The sequence below is a fragment of the Emys orbicularis genome, chromosome 1, assembly GCF_028017835.1.
Source record: "Emys orbicularis isolate rEmyOrb1 chromosome 1, rEmyOrb1.hap1, whole genome shotgun sequence".
Classification (NCBI taxonomy): Eukaryota; Metazoa; Chordata; order Testudines; family Emydidae; genus Emys; species Emys orbicularis.
In genome coordinates this window covers 59,590,477-59,615,152 of record NC_088683.1, presented here as the reverse complement: position 1 = coordinate 59,615,152, position 24,676 = coordinate 59,590,477, and the positions used below count along the sequence as shown (strand labels likewise).

General features: G+C 44.5%; 1 protein-coding gene across 1 annotated transcript in view; it reads right to left on the bottom strand.

Annotated features, from left to right (window-relative positions):
* The window catches only part of TMEM117 (transmembrane protein 117), a 346,737-nt gene that overhangs the window by 47,709 nt on the left and 274,352 nt on the right, over window positions 1-24,676 (bottom strand). Inside the window, exon 5 of the mRNA XM_065423784.1 lies at window positions 23,340-23,499. Coding sequence (XP_065279856.1) covers window positions 23,340-23,499 — 160 coding nt within the window. The remainder of the gene's footprint in view (window positions 1-23,339; window positions 23,500-24,676) is intronic.

Genomic DNA, 24,676 nt, shown 5'->3' with positions numbered 1-24,676 from the left:
GCGGGAAGGAAAGGACTTGTCAAATTTTGGGGAATGAGAGCCTTCTAGTAGTAGAGCAGTCTGCAGGGGTGGAGTGAGAGTTTTCATGGACTCTGCCGCCCCTCCTTCTTTGGACTTTGGGTGAGGGGGGTATGGGACTTGGTGGCGGGGGAGGGCGGTTAGAGATAGACTGCAGCGGGGCTCTGTCCTCCTGCCACCGGTCCTGCAGAACATCCACAAGGCGCCGGAGCGTGTCCGTTTGCTCCCTCAGAAGTCCAAGCAGCGTTTGAGTCGCCTGCTGGTCTTCCTGCCGCCACCTCTCCTCCCGTTCCATGTGTGATCGGTGCATTTGGGACAAGTTCTCCCTCCACTGGGTCTGCTGGGCTGCCTGGGCTCGGGAGCAGCCCATAAGTTCCGAGAACATGTCCTCCCGTGTCCTCTTCTTCCTACGCCTAATCTGCGCTAGCCTCTGGGAGTGTGATGCCAGGCTGGGTTGGGAGACAGTCGCAGCTGTGGGAATAGGAAAAAGGGAGTGAATTCCTCAGAAAGATAAATTTCGTTGTGAACAAAGAACATAGTCTTTCTCTGTGAACAAGACCATGCACAGCACCTATCACATGCGCACTCAGGACAAGGTCGAATTTTCGGCCTTCGCATTCAGTGCCTGGGGTCTTGCAGTGCAGATCAGAGAAGCGGGGCAGGACACCGGAATTTGTGTAGCAGGCCGACATGGTAAGCCGTAGACTTGTGGCTGCTTAAAACTTTAATAGTTGCACTGGCCTCCTTTCACATTGAAAGCAATGCCAGTCCCTGTTGCCAGCAATCCGGCAAGCATGAACTCTGCCCCTGTCTCACCCCCTTGCGGCTGTCCCAGGGAAAGATCCCTGTATGCTGCCCCTCTCCCGCCTCCACCGCGTGGCTGTAAACCGCCGGTTACAGTTCTGTAAAGGAACAGGCAAGCAGTCCCAATACTAACATTCCCCTACCTAATTCAAAGCAGGTCACCATGAGCGACATCACTCTGATGAGGATTTCAGAGACGGAAAAAGAAAGGATGCTTCGGGAAAGCCTGCAAAGACCAGGGCCGTATGCCGCCATGCTCTGCAGGGCAATGATCCCGGAGTACTTGCTTGTCTCCTGGCGCGGAAATGTTTGCTACTACGGAGGACCCAATAAGGCCGCTCTCCCCAGGAACCTGATGCAAAGGCTTTCCAATTACCTCCAGGAGAGCTTCGTGGAGATGTCCATGGAGGATTTCTGCTCTATCCCCGGACATATAGACAGGATTTTACTGTAGCTGCACTGGCAGGGACTAAACAGTAGAGCGGCTTGGGCAGAACAATCATGCTAAACCGGACATTGTTCGATTTTTTTTTGTAGTTGCACTGCCAGGGACTGAACCGTTAAGCGCCTAGGGCAAAGTAATCATGCAAAACCCATTGTTAATATTGTTAATATTCCTGTTCTGTAAAAAATAAATGTTTAGATGTTTTAAACACTTACTGACTGATCCTTCCCCTGATTCCGTGTCCGGGTTAACGGCTGGGGACGGTTGGTAGGGGATCTCCGTAAGGGTGATGAAGATATCCTGGCTGTCGGGGAAATCAGCCTTGTAAGCGCTGTCGACTGCCTCGTCCTCCTCCTCTTCTTCCTCATCTTCCCCGTCCGCTAACATGTCCGAGGAAGCGGCCATCGACAATATCCCATCCTCAGAATCCACGGTCAGTGGTGGGGTAGTGGTGGCGGCCGCACCTAGGATGGAATGCAGTGCCTCGTAGAAACGGGATGTGTGGGGCTGGGATCTGGAGCGTCCGTTTGCCTCTTTGGTCTTCTGGTAGCCTTGTCTCAGCTCCTTGATTTTCACGCGGCACTGCGTTGCATCCCGGCTGTATCCTCTCTCTGCCATGGCTTTAGAGATCTTCTCATAGATCTTTGCATTCCGTCTTTTGGAGCGCAGCTCGGAAAGCACAGACTCATCGCCCCACACAGCGATCAGATCCAACACTTCCCGATCAGTCCATGCTGGGGCCCTCTTTCTATTCTGAGATTGCACGGCCATCTCTGCTGGAGAGCTCTGCATCATTGCCAGTGCTGCTGAGCTCGCCACGATGTCCAAACAGGAAACGAGATTCAAACTTCCCAGACAGGAAAAGGAATTCAAATTTTCCCGGGGCTTTTCCTGTGTGGCTGGTCAGAGCATCCGAGCTCGGACTGCTGTCCAGAGCGTCAACAGAGTGGTGCACTGTGGGATAGCTCCTGGAGCTATTACCGTCGATTTCCATCCACACCTAGCCTAATTCGACATGGCCATGTCGAATTTAGCGCTACTCCCCTCGTTGGGGAGGAGTACAGAAGTCGAATTTAAGAGACCTCTATGTCAAACGAAATAGCTTCGTGGTGTGGACGGGTGCAGAGTTAATTTGATGTAACGGCGCTAAATTCGACATAAACTCCTAGTGTAGACCAGGCCTAAGATGAGAAATTGTGTAACAAGTTTCAGTCTGGACTAGATTTTCTTGGTCAAAAGATATATTTCTGAATGTTGCTACAGATAGTCAAAATGCTCATAGCCTCTTAACTACTGTCATGTTAACATGTGCCACAGCAACAAAAAACAAAACAACAAAGCAATCATCATACATACATCACATAACAATGAAGTCTATCAGACAGTGACTATAGCAGATGGATAATCACTACAAGAGCTTTGCTTTCTATTAGAGCTGCAATTAGGGCTGTGAGAAAACAGAAAAAAAAATTGCAAAGAATTTAGGCCTTTTCTTGTTCCTGGAATTTTGCTTTTCTGTGAATTTTAGCAATAATGGTGGTTTGAACAGTGTATGAACAATGCTATGTCCACTTTTGCAGAGCCGCTCAACCATGTGATACAAACACTAGGCCTGTAATAATGGCATCAGCACAACAGATACAAGGTAAAAGGGTAAGACTGTGGCCAATGGTAAGTCAACTGTGCTTATTATTTTTATTGTTGTTGTTATTACTGTTATTATTTTATTATTATTATTTATTATTATTACTTGAATTGTGGGATTATTGTCAAATAATTGCAGCTGAGTTGTGGAGAAGACATGGAAAATCGCAGAAAAGTAATAATGGACCTCTATTAATTGCGGTAATTTGGAAATGCCAGAGAAGACCTGTTTGTTTAAGAAAAAATTGCTGGAACAATATACACATTCAAGTATTATGTTGTGCCTGCTAATTTTTTTAAACCACACAGTTTGCTGCAACTATATTACAGTCATTAATGCACGGGGCTGACAGCGCGAGCCCCAGACACTATCAGCTCAGATAAACGGAGTTCTTCTGTACTAATGGGGAAAAACATGTGTGTTGCAAACCTCAAAATGTATGCAAAATTGTGGACTGTACAAAGTAAGCTAATTAAAATCAAAACTGTGGTGGAAGCCTAATATTGCGGGATCCGCAATTACCGCAGTATCACACATTAAATAGGGCCTTACTTATATATACTTTTATATTACAGTATTACGTTGAGACCCTTAATAAGATTGGGACCCTATTATACTAGATGCTGTACCTAGTAAGAGACAGTCCCTTGTTGAAGAGCTTACAGGCTAAATAGACAAGACACAAAAAGGGTGGGAGAAAGAAAGTATTATTCACCTTTAACAGATGGGGAACTGTGATATGTAGATTAAGAGCTAAATCCTCAGCAAAATTGACGACCACCCCCATACCATGCCACCCTCACTTCTGCGCTGCTACTGGTGACGATGCTGCCTTTGGAACTGGGCTCCCAGCCAACAGCCACTGCTTTCCGGCTGCCCAACTCTGTGAAATCTGGTCTCCCCTACAATAGCTAGATTTCACAGGGGAGCTCAGATTTCACGATCTGTGGCACATTTTTCATGGCGGTGAATTTGGTAGGGCCCTAGCTATGACTATTTCACACCGTTCTATTTGCAATATTAAATTCATCCCCAAACAGGAATTTCCATTCAGATTCCATGCATAATAAAAGTAATGGATTTTATTTGAATTCATTTCCAAATACAAAACTAATTCTTAATATGAAAAAGGAAACCCAGAAGACTAGCACTCTCCGTATGAAAGGCACAGCTCTACTATATTTCCTGGCAAAACCTACAGAGCAAGGATTATGGATGGGAAGCTGGAGATAAGACAAAGTTGTGAGCTATATGCAGAAACAAGGGCATGGAAATCTCTTACTCCCATGCTTGCTGGCAAGGAACTGACCTGACCTATTCTGACAACAGACTAGGCACCAATGGGATTCAGAGGGGCTGCTCAAGGAGAAAAGTTAAAGAATCAGTCACTTCTTAGAGCAACCCTCTACAGATACATCACCTCTCTTTTCTCATTGCTCTGGTCACAGAATATGTCAGTGTGGGGGAGGTGGTGGCATGAGGACCATGCACTGGTTGTTCTGAGATCTCACACTTCTCTCTTCACTAGGCAAGTGGTATCTTCACCCCATGGGAACCTGAAATCCATTCCTGAACTGTCAGCTAGGGAATCATTGTTGGGGGCCACACTGGCCCACTTAGTCCATCTGGATGAGTGACAGACAGGAAAGAACCTGTTAATAAGAACATAAGAATGGCCATACTGGATCAGACCAAAGGTACATCTTGCCCAGCATCCTGTCTTCCGACAGTGGCCAATGCCAGGTGTCCCAGAGGGCATGAACAGAACAGATAATCATCAAGTGATCCATTCCCTGTTCCCACTGACTTCAGCTGTAGGCAGATTTACAGGAAAGCTCACAGAAAATATCCATGGAAGAGTTATGGAAGTGCCTCTGAGGAGACATGAGAGAGGAGCTCAAGGAGCACTTCAGTCTACATAGCTCTGCCACTCCATAGAGTTCCATACCATGAAACCAGGCAGGGCCAGGACTTGGCCCAGAGGGAGAGAAAACTGTAAGGGGAAAACGAACAAAATGCTTTAGCACTGAGAAATGTAATACAGATGCAAATGCAAAAAACAGCAGCAGAGATGGCAGATACAGAAAAGACAGCAATTGCAGGATAGGCCAGAAAGATCAGTGCCTGAGCCAACAGCAGGAACTGTAGTGATATCACTAAAGGCATGGGGAGCATTACTAATATGTTTCTGAAACTGTGTTTATGAATGAGCTTGAGTCGACCATTGTGACCAAGTTGGGTTATAAGGCAAGAGGAGTTGATGCTTCCTAGGCATTTCAGTATTCAGAGATCCCATATGCAGGGAGAGAGACACCGTGCTGTGGAATCATCCTTTACTATAAGGGACTACAGGCAAAAACTGTGCACCATTAGCTGAATATAACCCATCTTCAAAATACGTGATAAAACTTTAAACAATGTTGTTGCAGATGCTTTTAAAAACTGCCAGTGAAAGGCGATATACTTTTAGCTAGAGAGAGTCCTTCATTTAACCAGTGAAATAAATAGCTTAGTGTTTACTGCTCCTAACCATAAAATATTGCCATATGACAGTGCCCAGGAACATAAGTGAGAGACTTGGACCTGCTGTCATATTTTTGTTAAACGTACAGTCCCATTTATCTTGACTCCTCTAGAATACCACTCACTGAACACCTGCCCTTCTGTCTAAATCTCCCTCCTGAGAAACAGTAGCAAATAAAAAAATTATGTAACAGTGTCTCACATACAGAATGCCTGAATGTCAGAAAGGTTCCAAAATGGCTGCCAACCTCATTAGTATAGCTGCCTCTCCATTGGGTTCGGCTAATGTTTGCTCATTTTCCTGTGCTTTCAAATGTTACAAAAGCCAATAAAAGCATGATGGAAACTACTGTGACATTCATACACTCACTTCTTTAGAAGATTTCACAGTGAATGGGAGGTTTTTAAAAGCACATTTGCTGAAACCAAATCCAAACAAACAACATGCAAATTGGGAAAGGAGCATATTAAAAACCAGATCACAAAAGGGAGAACTTTTTCTTGGGTTCTTCATTCAAACTTTGGAAACTGCCTCAGGAACAAACTGTGCATGGACATTTTCTTCTGTTGCTTGTCAGGAAACGGGGAAACATGTACACCATTCCTGACCTAAATGTACAACTGTGAGGATACTGTTCTCAAAGGAATGCATAAATGAAGTTATTTTGTTTTGTACTTCCAGCTTTGTCTATTAACCACAAAATTATATCTTCAATATGTTTCAAAAAGTATACTTATGGGGCCTGATTCTCTTCTTACATACACAAGTGTAAATCTGAACTCTCCTCTCATTTACATCAATTGTAAATTAATTTCACCAGTCTATAGTGTTACAGTAGTGTAAAACCAGAGTAAGTGAAGGGAAAATCAGACTGGTAAAGATGTGTAGATTTTTCTAAAGTATTGGGAAGAATGTAAATCTTACCTCTTCTATGTACAGATAGAAGGGTTTTGTTTTTTTACTCTTTAAGTTATCTAAGCAAATCAACAGCTTATTGCTAACAACTGAATTTTTTTTCATATACTATACAAATTAACCATTCATTGGAGCAGATTCTAATCTAAGTAACCAGTACATATTGACTCAAAGTAAATAGAGTTGCTCCTGCTTTATACAGATGTAAATGAGATCAGAATCTTGTTAATTTGTCTATATAATACATGGCTTACCAATGACATAATTAAAACATTCATAAATCCAGAGTTAGGAAATGTCTAAATAAACTATTTTCTTTAGCAGGGAAACAGATGAAGAGGCTGGGGAAAATACTTTTAGGAAAATGATAAGTATTAAAATCTTTTCTATCTACCAAAATTCTACTCTCCATATTAATATTTGTCATCCAAAGGCTCAGTATCAGCTATAGAGAAGAAATTACAGAAAGCATGGTTAAATATGTTCATTATTAATTACAGCACATAACTTATTTTCAGGGGAAGTCCAGAAACAATTTACATATAGCAACTCTGTTTTCAAGTTCAGCAGTTATCATTGACTTTATATCACAAGTTCCTCAAGATGCTAGTTTCTTAAATTGTAAGTGAGAAGATAGCATTTCTGAATTCAGCAATAAAGAACTGATGCCATCAGAAAACATAGGAATTAGAAAACATTTTGTATAGTGAAAGTTCTCATAAATAGTTCATATTTAATGACAAATTATGACAGTATCTATGTACTGTATATGACTAGGAAAGTGTGGCAGTCTTTTGAATCATCCATTAGGTCCGGTATTCTACATGCCAGTTTTATCTCCTAAAAAGATTCCCTATTCAAGTTTCCACTTCTCAGTCATATCAATCTCTCAGTTGTGAAATTTTTCTTCTGGTTCTACCAGTTACTAACCTGCCACTGTTTAACTCTTCTTCTTGACACTGAGGATGCATGAGATTTTTTTAAGTATGAGTTAGCATGAGAATTATTCCTCCTAAAATTTTATGTAGAATGAAAGGGGTAAAGTATAAGTGCTTTGAATAATAAAACAGATTGTTGAAAGAAAGCAATGTGATTATTATTTTCTGTAAAGTGCATGCAAATGCATTACCTCATCTGTGGGGCACATGTATATTCATTAATAATATTGGGTTTACAGGTAATTGAGAAATGCTAAAATTAACTACTTTCTTCCGCAGAGTGACAGAGTAAGAGACTTGGGGTATGTCTACACTACGGGATTAATCTGAATTTAGATAATTCGAATTTGGGAAACAGATTGTATAAATTCGATTGTATGCGGCCACACTAAGCACATTAATTCGGCGGTGTGCGTCCATGTACCAGGGCTAGCGTCGATTTCTGGAGCGTTGCACTGTGGGTAGCTATCCCATAGTTCCCGCAGTCTCCCCTGCCCATTGGAATTCTGGGTTGAGATCCCAGTGCCTGATGGGACAAAAAACATTGTCGCAGGTGGTTCTGGGTACAGCCTCACCCCTCCCTCCCTCCCTCCCTGCATGAAAGCAACGGACGGCAGACAACCATTTCGTGCCTTTTTTCCTGGGTGAACACTGCAGACTCCATACCACAGCAAGCATGGAGCCCGCTCAGCTCCAGACAGCAGTCATGAACATTGTAAACACCTCGCGCATTCTCGTGGAGTTTATGCTGAGCCAGGACCAGAAAAACGAGGCGAGGAGGCGGCGGCGGCGGGAGCGCAGCGACCAGCGTGATGAGGACATGGACATGGACATGGACACGGACACAGAATTCTCTCAAACCGCGGGCCCCGGTGCTTTGGAGATCATGCTGTTAATGGGGCAGGTTCTATCCATGGAACGCTGATTCTGGGCAAGGGAAACAAGCACAGACTGGTGGGACCGCATAGTGTTGCAGGTCTGGGATGATTCCCAGTGGCTGCAGAATTTTCGCATGCGTAAGGGCACTTTCATGGAACTTTGTGACTTGCTGTCCCCTGCCCTGAAACACCAGAATACCAAGATGAGAGCAGCCCTCACAGTTGAGAAGCGAGTGGCGATAGCCCTGTGGAAGCTTGCAACGCCAGACAGCTACCGGTCAGTCGGGAATCAATTTGGAGTGGGCAAATCTACTGTGGGGGCTGCTGTGATGCAAGTAGCCAAAGCAATCATTGAGGTGCTGCTACGAAAGGTAGTGACTCTGGGAAATGTGCAGGTCATAGTGGATGGCTTTGCTGCAATGGGATTCCCTAACTGTGGTGGGGCGATAGATGGAACCCATATCCCTATCTTGGCACCGGAGCACCAGGGTAGCCAGTACATAAACCGCAAGGGGTACTTTTCAATGGTGCTGCAAGCACTTGTGGATCACAAGGGACGTTTCACCAACATCAACGCGGGCTGGCCGGGAAGGGTTCATGATGCTCGCGTCTTCAGGAACACTATTCTGTTTAAAGGGCTGCAGCAAGGGACTTACTTCCCGGACCAGAAAATAACCGTTGGGGATGTTGAAATGCCAATAGTTATTCTTGGGGACCCAGCCTACCCCTTAATGCCATGGCTCATGAAGCCATACACAGGCAGCCTGGACAGGAGTCAGGAGCTGTTTAACTACAGGCTGAGCAAGTGCAGAATGGTGGTAGAATGTGCATTTGGCCATTTAAAAGGTCGCTGGCGATCGCTACTGACTCGCTCTGACCTCAGCCAAAGAAATCTCCCCATTGTTATTTCTGCTTGCTGTGTGCTCCACAATCTCTGTGAAAGTAAGGGGGAGACCTTTATGGCAGGGTGGGAGGCTGAGGCAAATCGCCTGGCTGCTGATTACGCGCAGCCAGACACCAGGGCGATTAGAAGAGCACACCAGGAAGCAGTGTGCATCAGAGAAGCTTTGAAAACCAGTTTCATGACTGGCCAAGCTACAGTGTGAAATTTCTGTTTGTTTCTCCTTCATGAAAACCCGCCCCCTTTATTGACTCATTCTCTGTAAGGAACCCACCCTCCCCCTTCCCCCAGCTTGCTTTCAAACCAAATAAAGTCACTATCATTTAAAAATCATTTATTCTTTATTCATAGATTATAAAAAGAGGGAGGGAACCCGGGTGGGGTTTGGGAGGAGGGAAGGAAAAGGCCATTAAAAAATGGTTAAAAAAATGACAGCCTTTTGCTTGGGCTGTCCACTGGGGTGGAATGGGAAGGTGTACGGAGCCTCCCCCCCGCGTTCTTACACGTCTGGGTGAGGAGGCTGTGGAACATGGTGAGGGGGGAGGGGGGTTATACAGGGGCTGTAGCGGCACTCTGTTATCCTGCTGCCGTTCCTGAAGCTCCACCAGACGCCGGAGCATGTCTGTTTGCTCACGCAGCAGCCCCAGCGTTGCATCCTGCCTCCTCTGATCTTCCTGCCGCCACCTCTCATCTCGAGCGTCTCTCCTCTCCTCACGTTGGTCCCTCCTGTCCTCACGTTGGTCCCTCATGTCCTCACGTTGGTCCCTCCTGTCCTCACGTTCACTGGCTTCTTTCTTATACTTTGAAACCGTGTCCTTCCACTCATTCAGATGAGCTCTGTCACTGCGGGTGGATTCCATGATTTCTGCAAACATGTCGTCTCGCGTCTTCTTCTTCCGATGCCTTATCTGTGATAGCCTTCGGGATGAAGGAGGGAGGCTTGAAGAATTTGCAGCTGCTGGAGGGAGGGGAAAAAGGAGAGAATTTTTTAAAAAGATACATTTTGCAGAACAATGCTTATACTCTTTCACGGTGACCAACACTATTCACATTACATAGCACATGTGATTTCTGTGCAAGGTCGCATTTTGCCTCTTAATATTGAGTGCCTGTGGCTTTGCTGCTAGAGATCACAGACGCAGGTCTGGGCAACAGAATTGGGCTTGCATGCAGCCATGGTAAGCCATTGTCTTTCGGCTTCTGCGTCCTCCTTTCCCACATACCAAGCAAAGCCCGTTGAGTGCTGCGGTTTTCCTGTTAACCTTCAGCAGCAGAAAACAAACTAACCCCCCCCCATCCAGTTCTCTGGATGATCGCTTTATCCCTCCCCCCACCACGTGGCTGGTATCAGGGAAGATCCCTGCAGGAACCAAACTAACACCCCCCACCCCGCCATGAATTCTCTGGGATGATCGCTTTATCCCTCCCCCCACCGCGTGGCAGGAACCAAACTAACACCCCCACCCCGCCATGAATTCTCTGGGATGATCGCTTTATCCCTCCCCCCACCGCGTGGCTGGTATCAGGGAAGATCCCTGCTAGCCAAACGCGAAAAGCTCTGGGCCAATCCCCCCCCACCCGCGCTCGCCTAACTGCAGGGAAGGATTTCTTTTCAGCCACAGGCAAACAGCCCAGTAGGAACGGCCATCTCTGTCCCCTTAATTAAATTCCCGTATTTCAACCAGGTTACCATGAGCGATATCACTCTCCTGAGGATTACACAGCAAGATAAAGAATGGATGTTGCTTGAATGCCAGCAAACACCGGGACCATACGCTGCCAGGCTTTGTCATGCAATGATACCAGATTACTTGCTACTAGCATGGCGCGGTCAAGTGTCCTACCATGGAGGACGGAATAAGGCTGCACTGCCCAGAAACCTTGTGGCAAGGCTTTTGGAGTACCTCCAGGAGAGCATCATGGAGATGTCCCTGGAGGATTTCCGCTCCATCCCCAGACACGTTAACAGACTTTTCCAGTAGCTGTACTGGCTGCGAATGCATCCCAAGTCCTCAGGGCAAAATAATCATTAAAAAACCTTGCTTTTAAAACAAGTTTTATATTTTAAAAGGTAAACTCACCTGAGGTCCCTTCCATGGGGTCGTGGTCTTGGATACTGGCTTGGGAGGGTTCAGAGGGTACTTCAGTCAGGCTGAGAAAAAGATCCTGGCTGTTGGGGAGAACGGAGTGCTGGGTGCTCTCCGCAAGCTCGTCCTCCTCCTCCTCTTCCCCCTCCGCAGAATCCTCAGGTGTAGCTGATGAGATTATCCCCGCCTCGGAATCCACGGTCACAGGTGGGGTAGTCGTGGCGGCCCCCCCAGAATTGCATGCAGCTCGGCGTAGAAGCGGCATGTCCGCGGCTCTGACCCGGAGCGACCGTTTGCCTCCTTTGATTTTTGATAGGCTTGTCTGAGCTCCTTGACTTTCACGCGGCACTGATCTGAGTCCCTATTGTGGCCTCTCTCCATCATGCCCTTGGAGATTTTTTCAAAAGTTTTGGCATTTCGTCTCTTTGAACGAAGTTCTGCTAGCACTGAATCCTCTCCCCATATAGCAATCAGATCCAGTACCTCCCGTACGGTCCATGCTGGTGCTCTTTTTCGATTATCGGCCTGCATGGTTACCTGTGCTGATGAGCTATCTGTGGTCACCTGTGCTCTCCACGCTGGGCAAACAGGAAATGAAATTCAAATGTTCGCGGGGCTTTTCCTGTCTACCTGGCCAGTGCATCCGAGGTCAGATTGCTGTCCAGAGCGGTCACAATGGTGCACTGGGGGATAGCTCCCGGAGGCCAATACCATCGAATTGCGGCCACACTACCCCTAATTCGAACTGACAAAATCGATTTTGGCGCTACTCCGCTCGTCGGGGTGGAGTACAGAAATCGATTTTAAGTGCCCTTTATTTCGAACTAAATGGCTCCGTTGTGTGGACGGGTGCAGGGTTAATTCGAATTAACGCTGCTAAATCCGAATTAAAGTCGTAGTGTAGACCAGGCCTTGGTAAAGGATCTACAGGAGAATGGAAAATATTAATATCTTTGCTATATACCTTCTAATCTCCATATTAACAGAGAGCCAGCACCTGTGATGAAGAAGAATGCAAACTTTATGAACCTATTTCCTCTCAAGTGATCCAGTGGGCCAAATTCTGCTTGACTTATTTATAAAAAGTATCAAAGGGGTAGTCATGTTAGTCTGGATCTGTAAAAGCAGCAAAGAGTCCTGTGGCACCTTATAGACTAACAGACGTATTGGAGCATGAGCTTTCCGAAGAAGTGGGTATTCACCCACGAAAGCTCATGCTCCAATACGTCTGTTAGTCTATAAGGTGCCACAGGACTCTTTGCTATTTATAAAAAGACTTCCATTTGATTTCAATGGGATTACTTGAGTAAGTGACCATAGATACATAGATTCCAAGACCAGAAAGAACCATTCTGATCATCTAGTCTGACCTCCTGTCTAACACAGGTCATAGAACTTCCTAAAAAAAATGTCTAGAGCAGATCTTTCATAAAAACACTGAATCTTGATTTAAAAATTGCCAGTGATGGAGAATCTACCAGGAGCCATTGGTAAATTGTTTCAATGGTTAATCCCTCTTTGTCAAAAATTCAAGCTTTATTTCCAGTCTGAATTTGTCTAGCTTCAACGTCCAGCCATTGGATTATGCTATATCTTTCTCTGCTAGATTGAAGAGCCCATTATTAAATATTTGTTCTCCAGGCAGTTACTTATAGACTGTGATCAAGTGACCCGTTAGCCTTTTCTTTGTTAAACTAAAGAGATTAATCTCTTTGAGTCTACCACCATAAGGCATATTTTATAATCCTTTTTCATTTTTGTGGCTTTTCTCTGAACCCTCTCCAATTTATCAACATCCTTCTTGAATTGTGGACACCAGAACTGGGGGACAAAGTATTCCAGCAGCAGTTGCACCAGTGCCAAACATTGGGGAGGGATAGCTCAGTGGTTTGAGCATTGGCCTACTAAACCCAGGGTTGTGAGTTCAATCCTTGAGGGGGCCACTTAGGGATCTGGGGCAAAATCAGCACTTGGTCCTGGTAGTGAAGGCAGGGGGCTGGACTCAATGACCTATCAAGGTCCCTTCCAGTTCTAGGAGATAGGATATCTCCAAATAACCTCTCTTTTCATACTTGAGATTCTTCTGTTTATGCATCCCAGGATCTCATTAGCTCTTTTGGCCACAGTGTCACACCGGAAATTCATGTTCAGCTGATTATCCACCATGACCCCCAAATCTTTTTTCAGAGTCACAGCTTCCCAGAACCGTGTCCTCCATCCTGTAAGTATGGCCCACATTCTTTGTTCTCAGACATATACGTTTACATTTAGCCACATTAAAATCCATATTATTTGCTTGAGCCCAATTTACCAAGTATTCTAGATCGTTCTGAATCAGTGACCTGTCCTCTTCATAATTTACAACTCCCCCAATTTTTGTGACATCTGCAAACTTTATCAGTGATGATTGTAAGTTTTCTTCAAGGACATTGATAAAAATGTCAAATAGTATAGGGCTGATAACTGCTTCTGGAGAGATCCCACTAGAAACACATCTACTCAATGACAATTCCTTGTCTATAATTACGTTTTGAGACTTATCAGTTAGCCAGCTTTTAAACCATTTAATATGTGCCATGTTTTTTTATATAGTTTTAGTTTTTTAATCAAATGCCATGTGGTACCATGTAAAAGCCTTACAGAGCTCTAAGTATAGTATCTTTATCTACCAAACTTATAATCTCATCAATTTGGGACAGTACCTCAGATTCGTCATCCAAAAAGAATAGCTCTAATGTAGGTATCTTCCCCACATCCTCTGCACTAAAGACCAATGCAAAGAATTCATTTAGCTTCTTTGCAATGGCCTTGTCTTCCTCAAATGTTCCTTTAACAATTTTGTCATCTAGTGGCCCCACTGCCTGCTAGGCAGGCTTTCTGCTTCTCATGTACTTAACATTTTTTACTCTTAGTTTTTGCGTCTTTAGCAAGTCGCTTCTCCATTTTTTTCTTGGTCTGCCTTATTGTCAGGTTCTGGTTCCAGGCAGTAAGGGCTGGTGGTCGAAGCCAGATGTAGGGTCAGGACTGGGCGGAGGGCAGTGTTGAAACCAGGGCCGGAGACAGGCCATGGGTCAGAGTCCATAGACAAGCCAGGTCAGTATCATAGTCGGAGTCCAAATGCAGGCCAAGGGCTGAAGGTGGGTTGGAGTGAGTCACAGGATCTGGGGGTCAAGAGGGAAATACAAGGCTGGAATGGGTCAGTAACAGGGCTGAAGCAGGGTCAGAGAAGGGCCTGGACAAGGCAGGGGCAGGCAGAACAAGGCTCAATCAAGGCTGGGGCAGGAACAGGAACTGGATCCAAGGCAGGCCAGAAGCCTAGGGAGTCTGTTACACTGAGAGGCAGCAAGAGCATTACTGGCTGGGTAGTGCTGTTGCACAGACTAACTTGCAGCTCTGGAGTGTAGGGTTACCATATTCAAACATTTAAAAAAGAGGACACTCCACGGGGCCCCGGCCCCGCCCCCAGCCCCACCCCAACTCCGCCCCTTCCCGCCCCAACCCCGCCCCCATTCCAACCCCTTCCCCAAAGTCCCTGCCCCAACTCTGCCCCCTCCTCTGACCACCCCGCATTCCCCCTCCTCCCTCCCGCTCTGATCTTGGTTGGGGGTTGCTAAGTGCTTCCCTGCTCCCCACTCGCCCTGCAGCCCCTGCACACCCCGCCCCTGCAGCCTCTGCACCCCCCGCCTGCCCTGCCTCTGCAGCCTCTACGCCCCTGCCTGCCCTGCTCCTCCTCGCCCTGCAGCCTCTGCACCCCCCCGTAGGGTTACCATATTTCAACAATCAAAAAAGAGGACACGGGGTGCCGCCCTAGCCCTGCCTCAGCCCCGCCCCCCTCAAATCCCCCCTACCCCCTACCTGTCCCCTGACTGCCCCCTCCTGAGACCCCCCACCCTAACTGCCCCCAGGACCCCACCCCCTATCTAAGCCTCCCTGCTCCCTGTCCCCTGACTGCCCCAACCGCTCTCTACACCCCCTTCTCCTGACAGCCCCCCCAGAACACCCGACCAATCTAACCCCCTCGTTCCCTGTCCCTTGCCAAACACTGCCGCGCTGCTCTGCGGGGGAGGAGGGAGCGGGGGAGGGGGAGGGACTCTGGCTGCTAGAGGCCCCAGTGGCTGCGAGCGGCTTTCAATCAGGCCCAGCTGTCCAATCAGCCGCGCCGCACTCTGCATGAGGGGAAGGGGGAAATCCCGGACATTTCTACTTTATTAGAAATCCCCCCTGGACGGCCATTTAAAGCTGAAAAAGCCGGACATGTCCGGGGAAACCCAGACGGATGGTAACCCTACTGGAGTGATCAGTGAAATACCTGTGCCAGGGGATCATCTGACGCAGGCCCTGCTTAGGGATAGGCTGCTGAAGTATGAATGAAGGCTGAGACATTGCAGGCTCTGTTGGAGGAGTGAGTCATGGCAGCTGAGTGAGCAGCCCTGGTCAGGCAGCGGGTTTGCCTCACACTTATACCTTTACATTTTACTTGCAGAGTTTGTGCTCCTTCTTATTTTCCTTATTAGGATTTGATTTCCAGATTTTAAAGGATGCCTTTTTGCCTCTAACAGGCTCCATTACTCTGCTATTCAGCCATGGTGACATTCTTTTGGGCCTTTTACTGTCTTTTTTGACTTGGGGTATATATCTTGTTTGATTTGGGGTCTGAGCCTCCCTTACGGTGTTTTTAAGTAATCTCCATGCTGCTTGCAGGCATTTTACCCTTGTGACAGCAACTTTTAATTTCCATCAAACTAGCATCCTCATTCTTGTGTAGTTCCCCCTTTTAAAGTTAAAATATTAATGTGGTGGTGGGGTTTTGGTATCCCCCCCCACACACACACACACACAAGGATGTTAAATTTAATTACATTATGATCACTGTTACAGAGCAGTTCAGCTACAGAGTTACCTCTTGGACCAGATTCTGCACTCCACTAAGGACTAAATCAAGAATTGCCTCTCCCCTTGTGGGTTCCAGCACAAGCTGCTTCAAGCAGCAGTTATTAATGATATCTATAAATGTTATCTCTGCATCACATCCTGAGGTGACATTTACCCAGTCAATATAAGGATACCTGAAATCACCCATTTATTATTGTGTTTCTGGTTTTGTAGCCTCTATAACCTCCTTTAGCATTTCACAAGTATTGTCACCATCCTGGTCATGTGGTTGGTAACACATTGCTACTGCTATACTCTTATTATTCAGGCATGGAATTTCTATCCTTAGAGATTCTACAGTACAGTTTGATTCATTTAAGATTTTCACCTTATTTGACTCTGTGCTTTTTTTAACACATAGTGCTACACCTGCATCAGTGCAAACTACTCTGTCATTCCTGTATATTTTGTACCCTGGTATTACCATGTTCCATTGATTATCCTCATTCCACCAAGTCTCTGTGATGCCACAATATCTTCATTTAATGCCAGGCACTCTAGTTCACCTATCTTTCATGTTTGACTGTTCCTCACTAGCTCCCGCCTCTACTTTACCAACTTCTTTCCGATCCTCTGCACTAGGATATAGAATTCCATCTTAAATAAATTCATCCCTAGGGGATGTCTCCACCTGACCCGTGTGCTCTCCTGCACCTGTCAGCTTTCTACCACCACTTATTTTAAAAAATCCTCTACCAGCTTTTAATTTTATGTGCCATCAGTCTGGTTCCATTTTGGTTAAGGTGGAGCCCATCCCTCCTGTATAGACTGCTCCTTCCCCAAAAGGTTCCCTAGTTCCTAATAAACCTAAATTCCTCCTCCCTACACCATCATCTGATCCACACATTTAGACTTTACAGTTCTGCCTGTCTTACTGGCCCTCCGGGTGGAACTGGAAACATTTCAGAGAATGCTACCATGGAGATCCTGGACTTCAATGTCTTACCTAGCAGCCTAAATTTGGCTTCCAGGACCTCTCTCCTAGCTTTCCCTATGTCTGGTACTTACATGTACCATGACCACTGGCTCCTCTACAGCACTGCCTCTATGGCTATCTCCTGAATGTCTCCTGAGATCTGCTGCCTTTGCACATGCCTTTCACCATGTGGCTCTCCTGATCATCACAAACCCCACTATCTATGCCTTTAGTAATTGAATCCCTCATTACTGCTGCCTTTCTCTTCCTATTAATGGGGGTCCCTGCCCCGGAGGGGTATCCTCAGTGTGAGAGGATGTTATGACATCATTTGGAAGCTGGCTCCCAACTATGGGATTGTTTCCCTCTAATGCTCTCCTGACCCCAAACTTTCATCCTCCTCAACAACACAAGGGCTGTTGAACAGGAGAGCCGACCTTTCCATTATGTCTCTAAATGTCTCCTCCATGTACCTTTCTGTCTCCCTTTGCTCCTCCAGCCTCTGTCTCTGAGATACGTGAGTTGCTTGCACTGCACACACACATATACCACCTGCCCATGAGGCAGATAATCATACATGTTGCACTCTGTGCAATAAACATGGTAGCCCCCATCTTGCTGCTGGTCTTCTGCCTGCATTTTTTTACTCTTGTGACTTTTTTATGTAGCCTAAGTTATGGGTATGTTGGGTAAATGTAATTTTTTCCTGTCAGTTATTTTTCTTGGGGACTTGATGCCTTTCTAATTGTTATGATCCCTCAGCCTCCCCTGCTGCAGCTGAACTCTCTCTGTAGCCAAACTCTCCTTTACCTGGCAGCTCACTCAGCCACCATGCTCTCACCCTCTGTTGTGGGCTCTCTCTGCTTGAGAAGAGTGTTATCATATGATATGACTACATCATCCCCCCCCCAATAAAGAACAAACATATTTATTGAACACTCTGTCTTTTCTGCATTATTATTGATAATTCTACTATTTCTATCTAGAAATGGACCAATACCATTGCTGGGATTTCCCCCCTTAATATACTAAACTCTCTTTATTGTCCTTAACTCTGTTGGCCATGGATTTCTTTTTGTGTCCTTTTGCTTTCCTTATCAATTTTCTACCATTCCTAGTTTGTGATTTATATTCATTAGGATCAACTTCCCCTTTCTTTCATTTGTTATATATATTTTAATTTTTTTATAGCTACCTACACTTCCCCTCTAAACCAGCTCATTTTTTTAACCAGTACAGGCTTTTTGGGCTTCATGATTTGGTCCTAGATTCCCCAGCTACATTTTTCTCAAAGAGGCTGAGATATAAACATTGTCTACTCCACTGTACTACTTTGGCGCTTATTCTGTTTCCTGAAGAAATAAATTTCACCTATTGAAAACAAATGACTAAATGTGACAGTATTCTTACACAGCTTTGATATCTCTCAGACATTGTATCTTATTGCTCTGTCAGTTAAAAAGTGTCAATAACTTGTAAGAAGTATAGGAATGTATACCCTGAGCTTTGCAAAGTGCACAGCAAGGCCTCCACTCTGTGTAACTCCACAGACATACTAAAAACATTCCACAATCTTTATAAATTCCACAGAGTCCTGTAAGCGCTCACAATGTACTCTGCAGGGATCCAACACTTCTGAATAGATGGAATTTAATCATCTAGCTGCCATTGGCTTCTAACCATTAGGAAACTTGCTTCAAACACTAGATATCAAAAATTGTATTGCATACAGTAAGCAATGCACACTCTGAAATCTAACTTGTCCAAATGGAGTACTTTGGGATTTGGGGTCTAGACTCTTTAATCTGCATCCACAAGAATCAATTTATATCCGACCCGCAATCCGCACTCTATATTTTATCTATATCTGCATCTGCACCACAGCAGCACGCTATCTCACAGTGCCTCTCAGGAGGAGCGTCTGTGTGCATGCGTGTGTACTGTATATAGGATCTCAAAGGCAGGGAAGCAGCTGTCCGCAGCTCATAGCTTATGAAGGTGCTTCCTCACCTTCCCTCTCCCCCATATACAGAGAAAGGGGAGGTGATGGATCCAGGCAGACAGCAAAATCCCCCATGCTCCTATTGCAGCGGTTTAAGCAGCCAAGCTATTTAGGAAACCTCTCCCGACTTCATTATTGCTATATCAAGTCAGTTGGAGAGGGAGGCAGCTGCTTCTGCAAAGTAAGTAAGTACGGGGCCAGGAGGCGAGGGAATATAGGATCTGGAAGGCAGGGAAGCAACCTCATAGACTATGAGCTGCAGACAGCTGCTTCCCCACTGTTGAGATCCTTTTTTAGAGCCCTGTGCAGATACAAAATTTGTTTACGCATCTAATCTGCAAAAATGGTCTGCAGATATCCGCATGCGGATATAAAACTGATATCCATGGATTTGCAGGGCTCTACATGTGTTGATGGTGGTATCACATGTAGCAGGAAATCACAAACATGGACAGCTTGATTAATTTCAGTGTAGGGAAAGGATGAGAAAATTGGGGCCAAATTCTGAGTTGGTTTAAGCAGACACGTTAAAGTCAGTGGATTTGCACCTGCTTCCACCATGTCTGAAGTTGGACTTTAGTTTTACCATGAAAAAATATGCATTTGTAATACTTACAGACCCTGGTCATTGTCAGGCTGGATTAAACCTGGGACATCTGGAACTAAATACATGAGCCTCTACTGCATGAGCTGAAAGCCCCAGGGCTCCTAGCTAAGGCTGTAGCAGACTCATTCATCTTTAAGTAGTCTCGGTGCCATTAGAGGGGACAGAACACCACTCCCAGGAGGTGTATGGGTTACACATTCTCTTTCTTTTAAAAAAATACAGCTACCAATCACTCCCTCCTGCCTTTAACCTCCACATTCTCATGGCCTCCTTTCTTCCCCTCCTTTCTCTTCTGGGTGCTGTGTAATCTCACATCTGCCTGCTCCACTCTACCAAGATTGCTTTCATTAAGCACACTTATGAGTTGCCTATTGCCAGATCCAAGGAGTTCTTCTTCAACCTTATCATTCTTGAGCTATCTGCTGCTTTCGACACTCCCTCCCAATCTTCCTTGACTTTCTCCTCTCTGTGGGTTTTCAGTCTAACTCAGGATCTGCTTTCATGGCTTCATTTACTGTGTCTACATTCATGACTTTCAAATCTACATTTCAACAAATGGCATCTGAGATCTCTGGCTTCTCCTACTGGATGCCCAGCCATCAACTCAAACTGAAAGGGCCTTATTCTCAATGTACAGTAGAGAGAGTGGTGGTGGGATTGGCGGGGAGGGAAGACATGGCTATAGCTTCCTAACACTGCCTGGCCCCGAAAAGGAAGTAAAAAGAAGTGCACAAAACAACCAGCATAACTCAATATCTCTCCCTGTGTAACACTTGGCCTCACATATTCCCACCGCCACCCTTTGTTTATGGCATCACTTGCAATGTTATGTCTAATTTATAATGTTAGCCCTCCAGGGAAGGGTCCTGTCACTTCTTTGTCTCTAAAGTGCTTTGCTCTACAGGGGGCTTGAATAAATATTAAATTCTAATAATACTGAGCAGGCAAACTTGTCCTTTACATTAATGTAATTATTTTTCACAGCATCAAGAATGGCGTTCCAAACTCAGTTACTTTTCTCCTGTTGCTAAACTTTGTCATATTGATAGGAGTAATGCTACCATTCAAATGCAGAAAAAACATGTTTCTATACACTACTCAGAACACTAAATGAGATTTCATCTGTGCCTGTAATTAATATCATCCTCACATGGAAATTAGAGGATTTAACCCAATCCTGGTTTTTGTTTAGTCTGCTATTGTGCTGGAAAAGCTTGTTGAGATCTATAAAAGCCACCACTACCCTTAAAGAGAATGTGTGCATACATTTAATTCCAAAATATGCTTGCTTCCCTCTATATAATCACAGGGTCCTGATTCTAATATTGATTTTTGCTTGTCATTTAATACTGTGCTGAGTCAGCTTGGTTTTATTCCCATGCAAAGCACTGATACTAAAACCACAATGTAAATAAAATGTGTCATCTTGGGGCTGGTCCACACTAAGCCCCCAGTTCGAACTAAGATACGCAACTTCAGCTACGTGAATAACGTAGCTGAAGTCGAAGTATCTTAGTTCGAACTTAAAGGTACTTACCGTGGGTCCACACACGGCAGGCAGGCTCCCCCGTCGACTCCGCCTACTCCTCTCGCGGAGCAGGATTACCGGCATCGACGGCGAGCACTTCCGGGATCGATTTATCGCGTCTAGACAAGACGCGATAAATCAATCCCAGAAGATCGATTGCTTGCCACCGAACCAGCGGGTAAGTATAGACGTACCCTTAGTTGTGCATTCTGAATCAATATCTTTAAATAAGTAAATAACTCCACTATACAAACAACATTCTTTCACATGGCTTGGGTAGATAGCAATGATCACAAATTTACATCTAGATTTGATAGCCAGCACATTGCTGCAGCAATGAGCTGGTGAATGTCTTTCAGGCCCCCGGCGAAAGAACAAAGGGGACACTAAGATCTGATGTGCTCCATCTTTTGTGCCTGGTGACCACTGTCACAGACAGAAGTTTGGAGCAAGATGACAACCTTCATGTGGTGCTCCTGTTAAGTGTTGGTGTTTTTTGTGCTTTGTGTAAATTCACTAACATACCAATGTCTTCAATTGGCCACTGGACATTGCATTACCAACCTCCAAGTGAAAGTAGCAACTATATATATATATGCAATTAGAGCAAGTCTTACTTTATGTCGTAAAAATATGGAATAGGGCATGGGACAGGTCTTTTCAAATAAAAATTCTCTAAACTCAAAACCCCCAAGGTCAAAATATGGTGACTTCGTTTTTCAAACTCAAAAGGATGGTTTAATAATGCTTTTGGGATTAAGACAGCCCCGTTTCTATACGTGGCATACAATAGTCAGTGGAGGCTAGGATGCTGTCTGGTGCATTTCTATTCATTCTTTCATTACAGTTACACAAAGTAGATCCATTTATTATACACCCTCTTGCATCTTTTTAAAAGACCAAATGTAAAATGCAGAATGGGAGAAAAGAAAGCATGATAAAGGACTCACTCACCAACAGAAGTTGGTCCAATAAAAGATATTACCTCACCCACCTTGTCTCTCTAACGGGCTCATTAGACATTTAAGCTGAACTTCTTTTCTTAACCTTCTATTCAAACAACAAACAGCACATTGGTTTACTCCTGGACACTTAAAATGAAGCAAAACTGTAGAAGTTTATACCCCTCTGATGTCCCATTACAGTGCTGATAAAATCTAGCTGCCATGTCATTGTCACTTCTGTGGTAATTACTCTGGTGATGGATACTTGTCACTATTTACAGGAAAGTTGGTACCTCATCAAAGAGAACTGGACACCTCTCTTATTTGGTTACCTTTGTTAATAGATTTCAGTAATTGTGAACAAAGATGCGGTAGCATGTCCAAAAAAGAGGAAACCCAACCAGTTATTATGGACTTCTTCATTAAACTTCAACCAAATGATGCAACTCTGGGACAAATAACGTTGATCATTTTGAACACTAAACGGCCTCTTCCACCAAGTCAGCCAAAGTGACCTTTCTTGATAGAGTATCAGAGTTGTCTTTAGACACCACTATGACAAAACTCAAGCAATAGACAGAGGTGATGGGTAAGGCATAATGGCACATGAAACAAGTTGTTTGGACTCATATCTACTGCATATACTCCTTTCTTAATTTCCAGATACCAAAGAGCAGCCATTGGAAGGAGTACAACAAATTATCTGCCTAGTTACACTGACTGGTAAAAGACATTGCAATGCAGCAAACTGTCACTGAACAGAATAAAAATATTGTTTACATGAAAGTGAAAATATTGAATATTGAGAGCAAGTGTTAATTTTCATCACAAAAATGCATTCCTGTATTGTGTACATTTCAAATATTGTAAGCCTTTGAACTGACTGGCAGTTTTTTTCCCCCTTGCTTTGCTGAGTTTCTCTCATCCTCATAATAAAGGCTTTACATTTACAAAATGACTAGCTTCCCTTTTTTTCCCCCCAGTGTAGTTTTGGCAGAAGATACCTTCCCATTTGGAAAGTCACCAAGTTCTTACCTGGCACTCTTAGCAAAACAAATCAGCAATGTTTTCACAATAAAAGGCCAACTGGCTTTTACAAAGTCCCTGAGAATGTTGATGTAAAATCTCTCAATAGTGATTGCAAACGAAACATTTATTTAACTTTATGAAGTCTCAGTTGAACAGTGTTTGCTCTAGTGGAAATACAGTGACTAGGCAGCTTCAGCAGCCTGAATGAAACATTAAGACAGTGTACCTGCATGATAATAAGAAGGTCAAACACTAAGATGAAAGAAGCCAGGAAGGCTCTTGAGACCTCATCACTTGGCAGAAATCCACGATTCAACTTGTCCCAGCTGATCCAGTCAGTAGTGATGACAAGCACAACTACAGAGGTCAAAGTAAATAGAACAGTCCTGCAAGGGAAAAAAACAGTTCAGAAACAATACTGTATAATACAATTCTACATGATTTTTTCTATCCTCTAACAGTTAACTAATACTTTATCGTACTGTACTGCAGACCAAGTGAGCTTGAAGAAAATTATGTGTAAAAGTAGGTAATTTTACTCAAGATATAAAAGGCACTGGACAGATCTTTAGTGCAAAGAAATGTGCTAGCTGTTTCCAAACAAGCTGAGAAATTAATGCTGAGCTACATCATTATATTTCAGTTTCATACTTTGCATATATATTGTAAAGACTAATAAAGACAAATGTAATATAATAAACCAATAATTATTTGTAAAAGTACCAAGACTACCATGGTGTCTTTGAAAAATGGAATACAGACTCACTACCCCTGCATCGTGTTTACGATTACCCCCATCAACTTTCAGTCCGGAGCCAAGGTTCCTTTCGGGCGTATATTCTATGTCCAAACCAGAGCTAGCATCATTAAGGGAGTACCTCCAGAAAAACCTAACTACAGTAGAACCTCAGAGTTACGAACACCAAAGTTACGAACCCACCAGTCAACCACACACCTCATTTGGAACCAGAAATATGCAATCAGACAGCAGGAGAGACCAAAAACACACACACAAAAACAGCAAAAACAGTACAGTACTTTGTTACATGTAAACTACTAAAAAAATAAAGGGAAAGTTTAAAAAAAAGATTTGACAAGGTTAGGAAACTGTTTCTGTGCTTGTTTCATTTAAATTAAGATGGTTAAAAGCAACATTTTTCTTCTGCATAGTAAAGTCTCAAAGCTGTATTAAGTCAATGTTCAGTTGTAAACTTTTGAAAGAACAACCATAACCTTTTGTTCAGAGTTACGAACAAGCACAATTCCCGAGGTGTTCGTAACTCTGAGGTTCTATTCTAATGGTTTTATCCGCTGCTCTGCCTCCCATGAAGGTATCCTGGTACCCTTACCAAAGAAGAAAGACAGCTCTCTGAGACTTTATAGACTACAAGGCTCTGAACCAAATAACTATATGCAATAGTTACCCTTTACCATTAATCCCAAGCTCTTGGATAGAGTGACCAGATCACCCAGGTCAAATATCGGGACGCGGGGGGGGAGGGGCATGGCGAGGGAGGGGCGTGGCAAAAAAAAAAAAGGTGGCAGAGCAAACCCCCCCCCCCC